Source organism: Rhinichthys klamathensis, unplaced genomic scaffold (assembly GCF_029890125.1).
Source record: "Rhinichthys klamathensis goyatoka isolate OS25496 unplaced genomic scaffold, OSU_Roscu_1.1 h1tg000104l_1, whole genome shotgun sequence".
NCBI lineage: Eukaryota > Metazoa > Chordata > Actinopteri > Cypriniformes > Leuciscidae > Rhinichthys > Rhinichthys klamathensis.
The window spans coordinates 531,610-546,061 of NW_026606643.1; the positions used below are offsets into that span (position 1 = coordinate 531,610).

The following is a 14,452-nucleotide window of genomic DNA, read 5'->3' on the forward strand; positions in this document are numbered from 1 at the left end:
ATAAAAATCCATCTAGTGTTTTTGTTTTAACCTCCTTATATGTTTTCCCCTGCCTCAAATCGAGCCGTTCGACCGTGTGACGTCACACGGTCGGACGCCCCTCCCGCGATTGTTGATTGACAGCCGGGTTTCAACACAGACCCGCCCTCGCTCGTGAGCGAGCTGTCAATCATAGTCTGCGTGGACCGGCGCGGTCATTGTTGATATGCTGGAGCACTGTCTATGAGCAGAATGGCGTCTAAGCGATTGTGGTGTTCTGTTCTTGGGTGCAATAACGAACACAGTCATTTTAATGTTCCTAAATCCGAACCGCTGAAGACGCAGTGGCTGAGTTTGTTTTCGAAGGGAATATTCCCCACGAGCAACGCCAATGCTTTCATGTTTGCGCGAATCATTTCACACCAGACTGCTTTATAAACGGGGGTCAGTATAAAGCTGGTTTTGCTAAGAAGCTACTACTGAATAAAGGATCGGTACCAGCTATTCGTGTTCCTGCTGAACCTCCAGAACAACTGAAGTGAGTGTAACGTTTTATTAACCTTTATATTAATATTTATATCTTTGCAAATCGCTTGCACGCTTCACGATGAATGCGTCTAAGGTTTACACTCAGGGTACATTACGGCATGTTTTCTATGTACGACGTTCTCAATATAATTCATAATCCCACGTTTATAATGAACAACGCGTTATGGTTATTGTGTTACAAACGTGTACGCACAGAGCAGAGGGGCGGAGTGAGCACAGCTCATGATCATTTAAAGTCATATGCACTGAAACGGCGTGCTGAAAACAGAGCTGTTTTTGACCAGGTAAAATAACTGTTTTCTTACAATACTAATGAGAATTTTTAATTAAAGTATATTACAAACTTTTAATTTAGACCCTAAAGAATCATACTAGCTTGTACAAAAATGGCATTATATGACCCCTTTAAAAATGTGCCACAAGTATTTAACTAGTACACTTTTACTATCAGTTCACTAGTAGTATAGGTGTACAGTACAAACAAAAAAATTACATGTAAACTAGTTGTGTATTCAAAGTTCTCTGTTACGCTTAAAGTATACTTAAAGGATAATTCCGGTATTTAACACTTTGAGTCTATTTTGTAGTTTGTTTTGGATGAACTAGAATGGTGGACTTAGAAATTTTGACGATGGGTCCTGTCTCGACTTTTTGACTATTTTAGAATCGCCTCTGAGTGCTTCAGAGTGGATGTCTATGGGCATGCTCAAACATGTCCTTAAAACAACCCTTAACGTTCATTTTCAAAACTGTGCAACTCACCGAGTGGTTAGTGGTGTTCGTTGATGTTCCAAAACAAGTAGCGTAGCGAAATACAGTTTCTGTCGTGTTTTATTTGCCATTTTTTAAAATCGCATTGATGTCTGCTGGAGGTCTCAGTGCTCGTTGATATTACTGCGCTACCGGAAACGGAAAGGGGTCTGTTTACATTTGGTTGTAGTCTTTTCGCTCGGTTCTCCGTCTCTCAGAAGGCTAGCGTGAGCTGAGCAACTGCGGCAAAGTTGTTGTCGCCATCAAGTGGTCGGGAGTGTGCTAACGCTTCAGACTCAAATATCGAGCGGAAGTTTATATGCGGTTGTGAGGTATCTGAAAAAATAGTTCCACTATAGCAAATAACACGGATTGAAAGCATACATTGCGCCGATATATTTGTTTCTAATCATCAACAAACACCACTAACCACTCGGTGAGTTGCACAGTTTTGAAAACGAACGTTAAGGGTTGTTTTAAGGACATGTTTGAGCATGCCCATAGACATCCACTCTGAAGCACTCAGAGGCAATTCTAAAATAGTCAAAAAGTCGAGACAGGACCCATCGTCAAAATTTCTAAGTCCACCACTCTAGTTCATCCAAAACAAACTACAAAATAGACTCAAAGTGTTAAATACCGGAATTATCCTTTAAAAAAGTATACTTAAAAAAGTATACTTTTATAAACTAAGAAGTGGGCCAATGTAGTACCAAGTAGTATTGAAATAGTACACTTACAAGTATACTACTAGTACAGTAATATTATTGGATCCCATTTTTGATGAAAATGTTGAAGAATGTTGAAGGGATATTTCATCCAAAAATAGATGAATTTGGGTGAGAGGGTGAATCTTATTTTGAAGAATTTCAGTAACCAAACAGTTAATGGACCCCATTGACTTCCATAGGCATTTTTGTTTGGTCACCCAAATTCTTCAAAATATCTTATTTTGTGCTCAGCAGAAGTAAGTCATGTGTGGAACAACATGAGGGTGAGTAAATGATGACAATAATTTTCATTTTTGGGTGAACTATCCCTTTAAGAATGTAGATGTAGAAATATATGCAGATTAGAGAGACCATGTCTCACATAGAACAAAAGTGTGAATGTGAAAATTTATTCAGGCAATTTGACAACCACAGGTTTTGCTCTTGTATATGTACAGTGTACAGTACCTGCAGCGGCTCTGGACATCTTAATGGTATATGCGTTTCATTGCAGGACGAGAAAAAAAATAACACCCTTTCCAAAGAAAATAAACTTCTCAGCGGGCGAAAGTTTGCATCCGATGTGAATAGCTCCATAGTGGTCACTTCTATTCAAAATCTTCTTGTAAACTAGTAAGGAGACTTTGGAAGGAAAATAACTCCATTCAGCCCTGTCACCATCAATGGCGAAGACACTGGGCTGGTATAGGCCTACCTGGGGTCCACTCGGTCAATAAACTAGAGTGGGCAGCAAATACACACTGCCTGTATAAGAAAGGGTTGCAGCACCTAGACAGGAGGTGCCACAGGGCTTTAGCTTAATCAAGAAAGGTACCTCAGTTCAAGAACAAACCCCAATCCCTTGCAGGTGGTGGAAGAAGGCAATGCTGGCCAGAAAGGTGTGCAACTTTCTCTCGGCTGAATATGTTTATAAATAAGTCTAGCTGCTGCAATACCTGAATTTCCTTTGTGGGTTCAATAAAGTTATATATTACTTTCTCACAATCCAGCACAAGATGTATCTTCATGGGGTAACATGCTTTGACTAATCTGTCATGTAACCACCCACACACCAAGATGGTGTTTTATACATAATCTTTAAAATAACAGACTAAAACTTGAACAGAAAATCTGAAGGATCAGTTAAATGGAAACTTGAATTGTCTGGTATTGTATTAGCACGTCTCATTATTTGTCCTATTCTCTATGTTCATTGTCTCATTAATTCAGCTCAGTGATTTCATTGCTCAAACTAAACATTTACAGAGTTTAATAGCTTTTCTTATTCAGTGATGTTTGGTTACCTCCATTAGCTAATTTGAACAAGTACATTACTTCCAGTTGAGTATTTTGGTTTCTTGCAATATACAGTTTCTCTTAAGTCTAAATAACCCTTTTTTATCAGATATGCCTGGAGCACATCCGTTTTTACTGACTATTCCTGGCTGAACTGAAGCAGAGCCGCATCATGGGATTTTGCATGACTGTTAAAAACCGCATCTTCACTTCACTTCACACTTAAGACTGTTCTGAACACTGGCGAAAACTTTATAGTATTTCCCTAGCTGCAACGATGCCATGCCAGAATGATTAAAATATCACATTCATGTCTCCACGGCCATTGTTTGGTACATGAAATATATCCAAAATTAAAATGCAGTCTTTAAAATCTTCAAAAAGGGCTACATAAAAACCAATTACAGATTTCGACAGATAAAGAGATAGGTGCTTTTAAACATGACATTAGAGAGTGAAGGAGGAGTCATTTTGGATGTATGTACCATTAGCCTGCACTACAATTTAAATTATCGACAGATGTCTTTTTTTACTTCTTTGTTTAAGTAATTGCTGTATTCTCAGAAGCTAAATGATGCAAAGCCATTCCCAATACAACAGGCATGGTTTTGACTGTTTGAAAAATCATGTTTCAAATCAGAGGTTTTCAGAAACCCCTTTAACATCTCAAGTGTATATGTGTTTCAAACCCAAAGCATACTAATCATAATCATGAGGACAAAAACAAATGAATAAGCCTTTCACAAGTGAAATAGCTAATGAGGCCAAAATCAAGATGCAGATGTGTGAGACGGGGCAGTGCAGGGAAGTTTTTGGTAAAGGAACCATTGACTCCTGGTTTATGGTTTATCTTGTACAGAAACATAAGAGATGCATAACATATCTGCAGTAATTTTGGTATCAACCAATAAATAGAACTTTAATGTTATCATTATCAGTCTGATAAGTAAAAAAAATGCAGATATATTTAATATGATGTTTGACAATATAAGCATGTAGAGATCTGGAATTTTAAAGGGAGTGTTGCAATCAATCACAAAAAATGCCAACTGTTACCTAACATCAGCCAATACTGGTTATCAGCTTCAAAATACAAATATTTATTGTATCAACCAAAAATGTCCATTTGGTGCATCCCAAGACAATTTATATATCAGTTTAAAAAGTGGAGTCAAGGAAAGTAGACTAAATAAGACAATCTCTTGTATGATACATTTTAAAGGACCTACGGAGTCAAAGGTGCTTACCCTTGCTTTGGTGAATATTTGCTGCATGCTCAATGACGAATTTACCTCTATTTCCTGAGTTGTTCATTTGTTTTGATCTGTTCTGATTTTAGGCTGCTTTCACATGTCATACCTCACATTCCCGGGAGCCGGATATGGTGCAGGTGCAGGTACCAGTCCCATTACCCAGCACCTCCAAGGCTTCTGGCGTGGCTGCGGGGTTGTAGCTCATGTAATATTCCTGGAGCTGGGAGCTCAGGTTCTGCTCTGGCTCCTGACTCTTTTTCCTCCGCTTTCGGCCCACTGAACTCTGCTGCAATAGCCGGGTGGCACCCGGGTAACGTCTCCAGGAGACATAAATTACCGACAGGACAAGGGACACTGAGAGGAACAGTGCTACCCCACCCATTACCACTTTGTGAAATGACACGTCTTGCTCAGGAGCTGGTGTCACTAATAAGCTGTTAGGAGATGAGGGTGTCCATTGACGGGAGTCTCTGGGATCTATATTTGCATGGCTGGGAAAGGTGGGGCGTTGAGCCGGTCGAGGGTGGGGAGGAGGAACGGGCGCCTCAGAGGCAGGTGAAGGCAGGGGTGGAGACGGTGTTGTAGGAGCCATTGTCGGTTCAGTTGGTTCAGGGGTAAGGTCAAAATATGGATCAAAGGTCTGCAGATACAAAGGTGATTGAGCAGTAATTTCATAGTCATCACAGTCAATGAAGTTCTTTGAAGCCTCCATGACCTTCTCCCCTTGAAGGTGCTTGGGACTGCTGCAGATTATACTAGTGTCCTTGGTGCCTCTGAAATTCTTGAGCCAGACAACAAGAGGACAAATGGCTGGCCCGCAATCCCACATGTTGCCTGCAAGGCTAATGGTTGTTAGGGAGATCCAGGCAGCCACAACTTCCTGAGACACATTGGGCAGTTTGTTAGACTCTAAGTTGAGAACCTGAAGATTGGGAAGGCATTGAAATACTACAGGATCTAGTACCTGTATCTCATTGCCAGAGATATCAAGCTTCTGCAAGGTATACCAGCTCCACGGAAGGCCTTGGTTGATAGCTCGAATACGATTCCACTGTAGGTACAGGGCACGAAGGTTAGCAAGGCGAGGAAAGAGAAAGAAGTTGATTCTTGAAAACTGATTATGCTCCAGGTGGAGTTCCATAAGTCGAGACAAACCCAGGAATGCAGTGCGAGTTAGAACCCGAAGCCGATTATAGCCCAAGTCAAGAAACTCCAAGCTTCTGCACTCCAGAAAGGCCCGGACAGGGATTGTCGTAAGCCCATTGGATCGTAAGTGCAGATTCTGCAGTTTTCGAAGACCATAAAACTGGCCTGGCTGCAGCTCCTGCAACTTGTTGTAGGAGAGATCAAGACTGCGAAGGTTAGGTACTCCGTGAAAAGTTACATTATGGAGCTGTGAAATCCTATTGGAGCTCAAGATCAACTCTTTCAATCGCCGCACCCCCTGAAAAGCACGACTATCCACAAATGTGATTTGATTGTGGTCCAGGTACAGCCACAGTAGCTGGTTCAGATGAGCAAACTGGTAGGGGAGCATTGTGTGCAGGTCATTGTACCGCAGGGATAGACCTTGGCAACTAATTGAAATATTTTCGGGGACATCCTGGAAGCCAGCTGACTCACAATGGACAATTTTTCCCTCGCAGCGACAGCTATAGGGGCACATCCTTTCTCCAGAACTGAACATCAGCAGGGAGGAGGCTTGAAGGAGGAGGAGGCCTGCTAATCTCTTGTCACAAGCAACAGAACCTGAAGAGGGAAACAGCACAACATCAACTTATGATTTTTAACAAGAAGACCAATTTTATTTAGCTAAATATTGAGTTATCAACACTCATATAATTAAATGGTGCTTCCATCCACACCTACAATATTTCTGTGAAGTCAAGAGGTCATTATCCTTTTGACATAACAGTTTAATTATCTTCTGTAAGTTTTTTAAAAACTGTTGGGGACCATCATCTTTTATTTTACTAAACCATTCTTTTATTTTTAATGATTAGAATCAGAATTAGAATCAGAATCATTTGCAGCCTTGAAGAAATTTAATTAGCATTGATGTTCAACAAGTGAAATATTACCCAGGACTGAGATACTGTCATTCATAGGAATGTTAATGGTAATTGTAATTAATGAAAGATGGTGGTTTTATTTAACATGCAACAATTTGCCGTTTTAGAGTGTTGCACCAGTATATGATGTAGAGTGTTTATAAAGTTCTACACAGCATAAGGCAAATCACTATAAATCTGTTATTTAGTTTTTGGCACTCTCTTTTGACTTAGACTAGAATTTCAAAAGGAGTCCCAAGACAGTCATTTGGATTAATTTACTAGGGACCATTTTTAAAGCTTAGTAATTATCACCTATGAACTAATGAACTTTAAGATATGACTAATGACCAGCAATATCTTTAATGCCATATTTTATAGTGTTCTGTGGAAATTGATTAGTCATTTTAGAGCTGAATCATTACATCAAACATAATTACTCTGAAGCTATTACCCATGCTATTTGAAATGTGTTTCATATTGTGTTATCCATGCCAGGAAAAAAATGATGCAAAATGTACAATTTCATTACAATCTTTTGCATCTCATACGTTTTAAGTGCAACAGGAATTGTCTTTGCCAGGAAAAAAGAATACAGCGTTATGCAGAACAAAGAAAAATTGATTTAAGTCTTAAAGTATAACCATTCAGTTAAAGATCTGCACTGTGTACCATGAACTCATTGTCTACTGCAAAAAAAGAGGGACTAAGGCCATTCAAGCATACACAGCAAACTACAGAGTCATCTGTTTTACCAAACTATAATCCCATTGGTGCTGTTAAGAAAATTTCAGAGGAGGCTGAAAACCCCCCTAAAAAAAACAAGAGATCACTGTCATTACATCCTCCAACAGTACTGTCCAATGGTCTCTTTTAAGGGCTTACCGGTGATAAAACCAATTCAGAGTCTATGGAATAAATAGGCTATCATAATTACATATCATTGTCGTCAATTGCTGTTAGCATGCAGTGACTCGGTATAGATTTCCGGTAACACTTTACAATAATAGTACATGAATAACCTAGAAGCAGACTGAGGCTACCAAACATGTTCTGACCCCGCGGTCAGTCCGCTTGCCGCCGAACGCACCCTCCTGCGACGAGGACCACTTTCAGCCGATGGTGCGGAACACACTGAGAAAACTCGGCCGACGCATAAAAACTGCCCGGCGGCTGACCGTCGGCTTGGTGTGTCCCGGGCTGTAAGCTTTTTGAGGAGAAAAAAATTGCCCAGGCGCATCTCTCTGCGTTTCCAACTGACTTGTTGACTATTACCAATTTGTATGCTTCACTGGTAGTCCGCTACACTCACACATATTGTTTCCTTCTCTACAAGGACATTTGTAATGGGTCATTATGTTTGGGTCATGTTGTACCACTGTCCATGCAAATCTTAAGAGCAAGAAACAGGAAAGGTAAAATGAATCAGAATAGATTAACCCTCACAATGAAACACACTGCACTGTCCATAAACTGTAGGCACAACAATACAAATGTAGTCCAAAAATACCCACCCTCTAGTCCCAAGAAAAAAAGCTCTATGTACAAAGGTGTACAAAAGTGAAAGAACTACCTGGTTGTTTGTCTGTCATCATACAATAATGGACATCATACAATAATTACCAAAGGTCAAGGTTTGGCTCAATAGTATGGCCCTGTTATCAAAGGGTAGCGCATTCTTTAAATTGATGATCTGGCTGCTAAAAGCATATTTCTCCTGTATCTCCAGTGTCACAGCAAACAACATTTTACCTATAAATACTATAATAAATTACCTATGCTATGAATGCGGGTTACCAGGCTGAATTGAATTTAATGAGATAAAAAGACAGTGCAATTCAAAATAATGGCAAGAAATATGTATGTCATGAAACCACCAGACTCAGAGGGATCCAAATGCAGCGTAAGTTTAATCACAGACTGGCAAAGGTATCAAACACGGGCAGGACAACCAGACTAAGAAATGCTTGGAGAACAGACTCAGAAACACTGGGAGATTACACAACAGTGAATCGTATATTCAAACAAGACTAAGCAAAGAGTGATAGTGACAGGGAGGTATACATGTGTGTGGAGCTGCGTGTGGAACTAGATGCAGGTGTAAGGGTGATCAGTGGAAACAGGTGTGTACGAAATCAGTTCAGAGTGTGTGCGTGTCTGCGTGATCAGTCCCAGGGAAGGCAGTGCAGGGGTACGCCCTTTAGTGACACTCGAGGGCAATCCAGCCGAACATCGTCACAATGTATTTTGACTGTGATGTCCTTGTAAGCTACATTGTAGTTTGATTCGCGATAAATGACTCTGTTATGCTTTTATAGCAGTGCTGTCAATCAATAAAAAAAACAATTAGCTAATAAATTGCAAATTTTTCTTTAATCGACCATGATCAATCATTTTATTTCTCACTTCATGGGGATGAAATGAGTAATTATAGTCATTCATCATTACAATATAATAAGCCATTTAATAAGGTTAAAAAATAAAAAAATATAAAAAACTGTTAAATGAACTAACTTAAAACAATCTTCACAATACATTAAACACATAACAAAATGTCACATTTAGCTGTGCCTTTAATATAACAGGGCTCAGCGGCAGCGCTAAGGATTTTTTTCCACTGGCCCTGCCAAAAACATTTTTTTTTCATTGTTTTTGACCCATGTAATCTTTATATACCAGTGAAATTTTACAAAACTCAATACAATTTTTATACCACAACAAAAACTATGAGCCTAAATAATACAAAGTTCAAACATTTTTAAAGACAAGTAAACAGTCAGTAATAAAATAAGAACAAATAAACAACACACAAGAAAAGATACACATGAAATAAATAGTGCTTTAAGGTTTTACGGTAAATAGTGCTTTAAGGTTTTACGGTAGGTCTAACATTATTCCGTTACTACAAAAATGTAATAAAGTAATAAAATGTAAAATATATGCATAGTCTTCTCTGTATAAATTAAATGTGAATCAATCCTTATTAAAGCTATTTAAGTGATTCAGTCAGGAGCAGTGATTGATTTTCTCTTTTCCTTTTGTTCTTTGATTCATATTAATGACACACTGACTGCACCAGGTTTATTAGGCTGCTATCACTGTTGCCGCTGAACTGACGGACATTGACAAAGATCTGACATGCAACCGATTTTGTCCAAACTCTTTACATTCATTTATGCAGCCTTCTGTGCTTGCGTTTCGGGTGTGTGCACAGACAGTCGCTTCACAGACAGTGTGCCAATAACAATATGAGTTCTCTTTTGCATCTACTTGAATGGTTTAAAAGCACTTCCTTGAATACAAGGACATTTTCATAAGGACATTATTTCTGAGCATTCTTTTTATTATTTTTTTCCATTACAAAATTTATCATTTGCTGCATCTTTGTAAAGCACTTTGGTCAACTTTGGTTGTGTTTTAAACGTGCTCTATAAATTGATTGATTGATTGGTAATTGTATATATTTATTATTGTGATACATTTTGCGAGACTATTATTTTTTACTAATATCTTCACATAATTGTTTGCTTACATCGCCAACCCTTAGCATTAAGTGTATTAGCAGGAGTTTAATGTTGTAATGCTAAAAGCATCTTGGTCTCCATTTTATATTCTGCAGCAAATTGGTATCAAGAACTTTCATATTCCAGGTGTAATATTTGATATTCAAACCAACAAACTGCCAGCTACTGCCAGATGATAGCAGTAACTCTCTAATGCAGGATCCTTATCTACCAAGGCAGTGCCAATCAATTGCAATCGAGTTTAAATATTTACAATGCTCCTCACCAAAATTTAGACTCTGAATGTCTTTGATACAACTCAAACCAAGATAATTACTAACAAGCCACAAATGCAGCAGCACAGAAGTATTTGACTGCAAATGGTGTAGTGTAGAATGAATCAGAGATCTAAGGACCGTGGTGGCAAGTGTGCCATCTGTGAGTATTACTGCAGATAAAAATCGATCCGGACAAGACTTTTTTACTCCACAAATTAAAATACTTTGAAGGCCCATGCGCCATAGATCACCCAAGGTTAGTTCATTTAAAAGCCACTCATTTAACATTGTACAACTGTGGCAGACAGACCCCTTTCAAATAGCTGGGGAAGATGCTGGCACATACAGCAGAGTCAGCTGCTGTATTCCTTGGCACAGTGACAAGCTGATATTTCATATAAATGCTTCGGTGAAGTTAAGGCTATTACCCAAAGTGCCAAGATAATGGCAAAACCTGGATAAAACATGAACATTTGAAGCAGAATGGAATTAAATGGTTTTAACTCATAAGTTTGCCTATTAATATTGGTTTCACTAGACTTCACTAATAGATTCACTAATCTTTAAATATAACTGATATCCCGCTGCTTGCATCAAGCTCAGCTGTCAAGTCAACACTAATTTTAATATCACTTCAGCCATATGATAGACTGAGCAAACGTTTAATAAAAAAACTGCACTTTCCATTTTAAAACTTCCTATTTCTCTAAACTAAACTTTGAGAGGAACACTGATATGTGAAATATTACATTAATGGCTTACGTGAGAGCAACATGGCCACAGGAAATGCAAATGTGCCGATTCTTGGAATGTAAAATAATGGTCATTTTCTCTACAAATCCAAACTTTCCCTCAAGTAAGATGAACTATGACTCATAGCCAATGCAAGATGTGTATAAGTTCTCAAAGTGTTAGATTCTCTATATAGGATGCACTCTTGAGCATGATTTGGTCCCATTTAAAGTAAAAATACAGCTTTGCATGACTACACAGTCAATTCCCAGTAATGAGACTCCTGAAACATTTCATAACACTAGTTCTTAAATACTGGGGTAAGACATGCAGTATAAAAACTTTTTTCTTTCTTCAAGGAATCATTTTGGATTAATCTGTTCAGGTATTTACCCACAAAATGTGCTGTATAAAAACTAAACGTATAGGGCCACAAATTAACCTCTTCCTTCTGTCAGGCATAAATGTTTTTTTCTTAAGTGTAATATATATTTCAATCTATATGAGGTTGTTTTAATTTTAATCTGAATTAAGTTGTGGTCCTATATTTAGTTTTAGGGGAAGTGAGTGATAATGTAATGTCTTCATTTTGATAAAGTAAAGATACAATCTAATAAATTGATAGAGGGACATGTTTACTTTCATGTCTCAAGAATCATACATAATTCACAACAATAGTAATCCAAAATAAAAAAACAAAATTAACTGAAGCTCATATGTCCTCCAACCAAAGCTTTTCTAAACATCTTGAGAAAGGCTTCATTTTTATTTGGACGAAGCTCACCGTGGCTCTTTCATACCAATGTCAAGACCTACTCTTTAATGTGTTCCACGATCATAACAAGTTTGAGGATAATTACATTTTAGAGTGGTTAAATAAGAGATCACTCCGCATGATGAAATCCATTCAGTATTTAACAAGAGATAGTAATGGCGCTCCAAACACTTGGCTGGTTCCAGTGCTGCCTGGGACTCTGGATTTTATCCACATGTGACCACAGCTCAAGCACATAATTTACGCCGTCAAACCAAAGCTGCAATATTAAAATGATAGATTCAACACACATTAATTGTGAGATTGAAGAGTGCTGTAACTGTGCCTCACTCAGGATGTGGAGCACAGAACAAAGGAGTGATTTATACTATAAAAGCATTATTTATGACAGTATTGTGAATTTGTGATTGTAAAATCGGCTTAATCCACTGCAATGAATAATGTGTTGCAGTAGCAAGACAATTGATTTGCACTTAAGTAACAGGCTTAGGATTAAGAATGCTAAAAGTTTGGTGGCGACTACTCGTAAATAAATTAAATGTTCCAATTAGATAAAAGAGAAGCTCATAACTGTAAAGACAAGCTTTATCTTTCATAATTCAATATTAAGAGAGGCACTTTGCATACTGTGCAGCTGTATAATTTGTTGTACCCATGTTTTTTAAAGGAATGGTTAATCCAAAAACGAAAATTATTTCATTGTTTCAAACCTGTATGACTTTCAGCGGAAGATATTTAGAAGAATGCTTTCACGTTTTGAAAGTCAATGGGGACTGAAACAACACTGGACACTAGAGCTGAATCATGACCTCGATTTTTCAACGATTCGCCTGACTATTAAATCTTTGACAAAAATCACAGCGGAACATTCAAATCTGCATTGGCGCTGCCACTGACCAAAGAGAAAGCAGTTATCATGTGTAGGTATGAAACAAGCTTCACCAACACTCTTTTCAACCACACAGTATCATTATTTCTGTTTCAAATATCCTTATTATCACAGACGTACTGGGATAAAAGTTTAAAGTTGTCTGTTCAGAATTGTGGGAGAATTGTGATCTTTGTTTGAAACAAAAAAATCGTGATTCTCAATTTATCCAGAATCGTACAGCTCTACTGGATAACCATTGACATTGATTCTGTGGCATTTTTTATGAGGCATCTTTTTTTGTGTTCCACTAAAGAAATAATTTATTGGGTGTACTGTATCTTAAAGATTTACCAGGCTCGCAGCAATTTTAACGCATCTTTCTCATTTATACCTTAGGTATTGCATTGAAAGAATATACTGATAAAACGCAAGTAAAATGAAAACCTGTGTCTTCTTTCAAAACATATTCTCTCCAGTCCAACCAAACTAGAAATAAAAGTTTTGAAAGGGACAAGTCTGTGTAAAAAAAGTGAAGAATGAATGTGTCACTTTCATGCCTGAAAGGTTATTTTATGTTAGGAAAAGAGATCTTTGATGACAAAGTCAGTAGTTTTAATACAAGCCTTCCATAGGCTCTTAAAGTCTGTATGTAGGGCTAGCGATCAATTTAATGGTCACAAGGATGGATCTGATTCATGTGGACGTGTATTTTCATGACAACATGGCAAGTTCTAAGTGCAATCCATCATCTGAGCAGGAATAAATGTGAAATCATTTTAGCTAAAGGCTGGCCTACACTAAACGATTTTTTAAATCTTATGAGATTTTCAAATATAAACAATATGACACAAAAAAAAAAATCATTTAACAGTTTTGTTCCTATAGTGTGTGGAGAGTCCCAATTATGACTTTAGAGTAAACAAACATGGTGGATGACGGGCAAGAAGAAATGGTGATAATAGTCCTCGGGGTTCCTCCCACACAACAGGATTTCTGATCGTAAATATTCCACATCCCCCCCCCCCCCCCCCCCCCCGTTCAATTGTTTGTTAATGCAAATATATAATCAGCAAATAACATAGCAGAAACTTAATGCATTTAAGTATGTAGACATGGTCCAGACAATCTGCTGAAGTTCAAACCAAGAATCAGAAAATATAGAAGAAAGGTAATTTAAAGGTGCAGTAAGCAATTTCTGAGAATCATTGTTGAACACTGCTGATATTTGAAATCAACCCAAACAAACACATATTTCAGAAACTGGCGAAAATAACCAGTGAGCTGCAGTTCTGCAGGCAAAAAAGCCTTGTTGTGGTCAGAGGATAATGACTAGACTGGTTCCAGTTGATTACCAACAGTGACTCATATAACCACTCGTTACAACCGAGGTCTGCAGAAGAGCATCTCTGAAAGCACAACATGTCGAACCTTGAACAGATGGACTACTTCCAGCAGGATAAGGCACCATGTCACAAATCATCTCAAACTGGTATCTTGAACATGACAATGAGTTCACTATACTCAAATGACCTCCACAGTCACAGATCTAAATCTAATTATAGCACCTTTGGGATGCGGTGGAACGGGAGATTTGCATCATGGATGTGCAGCCGACAAATCTGCAGCAACTCCGTGATGCTATCATGTCAATATGGACCAAAATCTCTGAGGAATATTTTCAGACCTTTTGTTGAATCTATTCAAT

General features: G+C 38.2%; 2 protein-coding genes across 3 annotated transcripts in view; both read right to left on the reverse strand.

The window, feature by feature from the left end:
* The window catches only part of atp6v1b2 (ATPase H+ transporting V1 subunit B2), a 222,738-nt gene that overhangs the window by 164,078 nt on the left and 44,208 nt on the right, over positions 1-14,452 (reverse strand). The gene's annotated exons all lie outside the window — the stretch shown is intronic.
* The window catches only part of lrrtm4l1 (leucine rich repeat transmembrane neuronal 4 like 1), a 36,137-nt gene that overhangs the window by 18,754 nt on the left and 2,931 nt on the right, over positions 1-14,452 (reverse strand). Inside the window, exon 2 of one of the 2 annotated variants that reach the window (XR_008807323.1) lies at positions 4,577-6,286. Coding sequence is in view for 1 of the 2 variants with exons in the window: in XM_056253250.1 (XP_056109225.1) it covers positions 4,644-6,286 (1,643 nt within the window). In the remaining variant the exon portion in view is untranslated. The remainder of the gene's footprint in view (positions 1-4,576; positions 6,287-14,452) is intronic. The other variant, XM_056253250.1, reaches the window with a different exon arrangement.